Here is a 5,845-nt window from a genome sequence, read left to right on the forward strand (position 1 = left end):
CATCATAAATAAGTTAAAAATATATCATTATGACTTCAATACAGTGTTGTTGCCATCAAAACATTAGAACAATTATTAGCATCAAGATCATCAGGTGCATACCTGCAAGCACATAGATCCATAATCTTCACTCGAACCCTCTCCATGTTTAGAAACTTAATGGTAAATTATTTTCCAAGGGTCGTTCATCTTGACGATGACTGCCCATTCAAGCAAAGTCCTCAGTCCATCTTTGTGGTATTATGGGATTCGCCTCAGAAGAACGTGATCTAGCAATGGATCTTATTTTTCACGAGTCGTTGACAGTTAAAGATCTAACAACGAACTCTGATAAAGTCTTTTACCATGGTTCAACGATGGGAAGTGTATCTGTAAACACTCTGACACTCGAGTCATCAACCATCGTAAATATGTTGTTTTATCTTAGAATAGTATATACCTTTGAGTAATTTTCCTTTTAACCAATATAGCAAGCCCCTATAAATAGAGGCATATAAACACTTTTAAGAGACACGTGTCTTAGATAACAATTGTCAACATGTGGCCTTGCTATCCAATAACCTATGATGTCTGGACAGTTTTGATCTAATGTGCCTCTAGGACAAATGTGTCTCTTGAACTATCTATGGTGAATTTTGGTCTACCATACTATAGTGAAATGGGTGTCGATCCAAATTGACACGGGAGTTATAAGAATGTAAAAGAAGACAAAAGTTGACATCCAACAAATATAATATTTTTATCAATATTCACTGAGATCATCTTTAACAATATTCACTTAGAGCGTCTGTACTGAAGATAAGTAAATTTCATAGAATCGTGAATGAATCATTTTCCTTATAGTATTTCAAGCACTCTCGAATATCTTAGAGTTTCTATGCAAGAATACCCAGGATAATTCAGCCTATACTCGAGTTTGCATAAGACGGATGAAAACTCGAATGTAAGGAAGAGAATTTGGAATTTTTCTGAAGAGGATATGTGTTTTGTGATATGATTTTTGAATTCATAATGATTTATTTATAGGCAATATTTATGTTGTTTCACAAGTTTGCGACCCTTGATGATACAACATCTTTTCAGCAACACTTTTACCAAAAGTTGTGTTGTTTCGCCTACAATAACGTTTGCTAGGAGTTGTATATATTCAGTATGAAAAACTTCACAAAGTGTTGCCAATTTCCAAATTAAAAATTCATACTCAAGCAACGATAAAAAATAAGATGAACCTCCGTTTACCACATGTCGGCAGAAGGCCGGCCGTCAGAGCGCCACCGGCGTTGCCGTATAACGTCACGAGTAGCCTAATTTCTTTGATGCATCGCGCCTAAGTGCTTAAGTGCCGCCTACAAGCTGCCACTAATCCCTATACACCCTCTCTCTTGGACCAGGTCATGGAGTCGGAGTCGGAGTCGGTGTTGTCGATGACGACTCCGACGAGGAGGTGTATGGAGGAGACAAGTGGCATAATGCTTGTGACCATCACACTTGTCGATGTGGATCTTTATCCTCTTTTTTCCATTTGTTAATTTAATGAACATAACTCTTTATAAAGACTTTTAATGTGAATGTCACTTTCTATGTGGGACTATTTCCCAAGCATTTATTGGCATTTACTCATTTCCTCTTTTTCTTGTCATATTGGAACATACTCATGGAATTTATTGTTCATAAGTTACAATAATCCTCCATTTTTCCTAATAATGACACGTCCAATTCCAGAAAAGAGAAACAAAGAATGTTAATACAGTTAAGTATCTTTCGAACTTAACCTTAGTAAGGATAACGCAAAGTCTAATCGGAATTTACGTAGCAATGGTTTGAACTGTTATCCCTTATGATTATACCAACATTACCTTACATACATTCTTTAATGGTTCTTCGTCTACATCTCTCTCCTAACACTATTTATGATCATGTGCTTTTTCTGTTTTCGTGAATTTTTCATGAGAGAAACTCCAACTTTCACTTTGAGACGACACCATCTTGAAATTCACATAGGTGAAGTTCATATTATATTTATTTTCTTGAGATACTTATCCTCGATAAAGAGCTTTATTAAGAGTTTTGAAAAACTCAACCCTCGATATGTAATAGTCAACATTGTCACATAATGTTGCATAAATATCCAAATCAACGATTTATTGTTACCCATTGAATCTTAGGTTAAAGTTTATTAACTTCAGATTGGGTTGCTACCATTGTCTGAAACCCATATTAAAGGAGTTTCAATCACATACCTCTCGAGGTAGTCTTTACTAAGTCTCTGGCCAGTGGCTTAATAAACGGATCAACTAAATTATAGCTTATTCGTATATATGTCAGTGAAATGATCCCATCCTTAATTAATTTTCTCACAAAACAATGTATAAGACCTATGTGTATATACTTTCCATTGTATACTTCACTAAATGTTCTTGCTAGGGTGACTTGGCTATCACAATGTATCATCAATTTTGAAACATTTTCTTTAGCCAATGTAACTTCCAACAAAAGGTCCATTAACCATTCTTTTACTTAACCAGAGGAAGCAAGAGCCACAAACTTTGATTCCATGGTCGAAAGAGTAATGCATGTTTATTTTTTTCTCTTCCAAGAAATCGCACCTCCAGCTAATTTAAATATCCAACATGTTGTAGATTTATGATCTCCAACACTCGATATCCAAATCGCATCGGTATATCCTTCTAGTGTGGCAGGAAATCTACCATAACGAAGGCCAAGATTTTAGTCTTTAAGAGGTAACCGAAAATCCTAGTTATGGCCTTCCAATGTTCACCATTTGGATTGCTAGTAAATCTACTCATCTTACTAACTGCAAATGTTATGTCAGGTCTGGTGCATTGCATTAAATACATTAGACATCCAATTGTACTTGCATATTCCAATTGGCCACAATTATTCCACCGTTCTTTTAAAGTTTGACACTAGGATCAAATGAAGTGTTTACTTTCTTAAAGTGCAGGTGTTTGAACTTGTCTAATATTTTCTCAATATCATATGTTTGACTAAGTTCATAACCCTCACTTTTTCGTTTTACTTTGATCCCTAAAATAGTGTCAACTAGTTCAAGATCTTTCATCTTGAATGTGGAACTTAGAAATCTATTTGTTTCTAAAATTACATTCATCTCACTGCTAATGACCAACATATCATTAACATATAGACACAAAAATATTATAATGTTTCCATGCACCTTTGTGTACAAACATTTGTCACAAGAATTTAGAGTAAATCCATTTGAAAGTATGACAGAGTCAAACTTTTGATGCATGTTTTAAACCATATAAGGATTTGAAAAATTTACATACTTTTTGTTCATTTCCAGGAAGCACATAATCTTCTGGTTATTCCATGTAGATTTCCTCATCGAGATCTCCATTTAAGAATGTTATTTTAACATCCATTTGATGAACAATAAGGTCATTCAAAGAAGCTAATGCAAACAATACTCTTACTATCGCTATCCTTGCTACTGGTGCATATGTGTCGAAATAATCAATATTTTCTTTTTGTCTGAACCCTTTTGCTACTAATTTAGCATTGCAGGTGTTTAATGTACCATCATTATGATACTTCTTTCTAAACACCCATTTACATCCAATTGACCTTGAACCCTTTGGAAGATCAACAAGCTCCCAAGTGTGGTTTGAGATAATGAATCCATTTCGTCTTGGATAACATATTTCAAAAAAGAACAGTCCCTTGAAGCCAATGCTTCTTTATAGGTTTTAGAATCATCTTCTAATTGAAGAATAAAAGGGATCTTATGAACATCCTTCTCGCAATTTTCTTCAACTAGATAAAAGGAAATGAGTTGATAATCGATTTCATTTGGTCCTAGAACTTTACCTTTTCGGGCTCTTTTGCTTATCCTAGGCTCGGGTTGTGTTTCAACAATTCGTGAAATACTTTCAGGTTGTATTTCAACAACTCGTGGAGATTCTTCATTCGTAGGAATCTCAGATTCCTTATCCTTCGTGATAAGGTTTTCAAAGAACTCCACATTCAGGTTATATTTCAACGACAATATACTCTCTCTCTCTCTCTTTTATGTGTTTGTATATTATCATCAATTGGATTGACACATTCTCTTATGTGTTGTACATTGTCGTCAATTGGATTGACGTCTCCTTTGTGTTGGATTTTTTTTTATTTGAAAGTGAACTAGTTTGAGATATACATGAGAAAATGGTTAGTTTGAGTATTTATTTAAAAAAGTTAATTATTTGAGTAAAAAAATCCATATTAGACATACACGTGAAATTTATTGTTCATAAATTACCACATCTTTGTGGTACTATAGGATTTGTCTCGGAAGAAAATAATCTGGCGATGAATCTTCTTTTTCACGAATTGTTATCAGTTAAACGTACTCTGATAAAGTTTTTTATCATGGTTTAATAGTGGGAAGTGGATTTGTAAACACTCCGACACTCGATTCATCGAGTATTGTAAATATGTGATTTTTATGTTAGACTAATATATACCTTTGTGGGTAATTTGACTTCTAACCAATATAGCAAGCCTCTAGATAGAGGCCTATAAACTTTTTAAGAGACGCATGTTTTAGATAACAATTGTGAATACCTGGCCTTGCTATCCAACAACCTATGATGTATGGACGGTCTCAATCTAATGTGCCTCTAGGACAAATGTATCTCTTGAACCATTTCTGGTGAATCTCGATCCAAATCGAAACAGGAGTTATAAGAATGTAAAAGAAGGCAGAAGTTGACATCCAACAAATATTATTTTCAACAATATTCACTTGGAGCATCTTTAACAATGTTCACTAAGAGCATGTGCAATGAATAAATAAATGTCATAAAAGAAATTAGAAGAATTTAGTGTGACAAAGTGGATAACAAAGTTGTAAAAATAATTTAAATAAATATGATATCAATGTTATTTTTTAGTTCATAACAATATATCATATCTTAATTATAATTTATCGAAAAACAAGTTTAACCTATGTCATAAACAAATTTTTTGGTGAATCATATTACATTTCCAGAATCTACCACATGTCATCACCTAAGAATCTGTTCAACCTTGCTCATGCACACCTGTCACTTAATCATACAAATAACCATCCACGCATCATAGTGCCCTCTGCCTATAAATCGACCCCTATGTCACCACTCATGAATAACACAGAAAGCACTTACCATGGCTAAAAGCAAAGATGATATAAAATATGGAACAGCACAAGCAAGAGTATCACCAGATGAAGCAGTGAGAGTAGTCTACAAGCATGGTACACCACTTGAAGGAGGAAAAATATCAGATTCTGAGAGAGTTGATTTGTTTTCAAGTGCACAAAATGTTTCAAAGAGTGACCAACAACAACAAAGCTCAGATTCTAATCAATCTCAGCTGCAACGTGATGATACAGGAGGAGGAGGAGGAGGAGATTCTACTGATTTTACTACCGGAGCTCCTTGCTTGCCTGAAAAGAACAAACCTCCAACACTTGGCCATAAGTTTTGATGATAAAATAAGAAAGAGAAATGTTACTCATAATGTGCTCTATGTATATTAATTTTAACTTTGTTTTCCTGTTATATGTTGCTTAAATATTACCTTTTCGATCAAATTGAATGAATTATAAAAACTAAAATATCAGCTTAAGAATTAATAATCTTAATTTTTAATATAAAAAATAGGTAATATTTTTAAAGTATTTGAATTCAATTTGAAAATAAACAACATAATATAAATATTTCGTTCTAGATTCAGAAATATTAAAATTTCTCTAATTCAGAAATATTAAAATTTCTCTAATTCTAAGATAATTGAGATTGAGAGTTTTTTAAATAGTTATAAGAAAAGTGATTTTATT

General features: G+C 33.4%; 1 protein-coding gene across 1 annotated transcript; it reads left to right on the plus strand.

The window, feature by feature from the left end:
- The first annotated feature begins 5,136 nt into the window (after positions 1-5,136).
- LOC127124793 (SEED MATURATION PROTEIN 1) lies at positions 5,137-5,567 on the plus strand. Its single transcript, XM_051054175.1, has one exon. The coding sequence runs from the start codon at positions 5,173-5,175 to the stop codon at positions 5,491-5,493; it is 321 nt and encodes a 106-aa protein (XP_050910132.1). The 5' UTR covers positions 5,137-5,172; the 3' UTR covers positions 5,494-5,567.
- The last annotated feature ends 278 nt before the right edge of the window (positions 5,568-5,845 follow it).

Source organism: Lathyrus oleraceus, chromosome 1, assembly GCF_024323335.1.
Source record: "Lathyrus oleraceus cultivar Zhongwan6 chromosome 1, CAAS_Psat_ZW6_1.0, whole genome shotgun sequence".
NCBI lineage: Eukaryota > Viridiplantae > Streptophyta > Magnoliopsida > Fabales > Fabaceae > Lathyrus > Lathyrus oleraceus.

Bases quoted from the DNA above. Each gene is read 5' to 3' on its own strand.
- LOC127124793 (XM_051054175.1), top strand. From the start codon at position 5,173: ATGGCTAAAAGCAAAGATGATATAAAATATGGAACAGCACAAGCAAGA.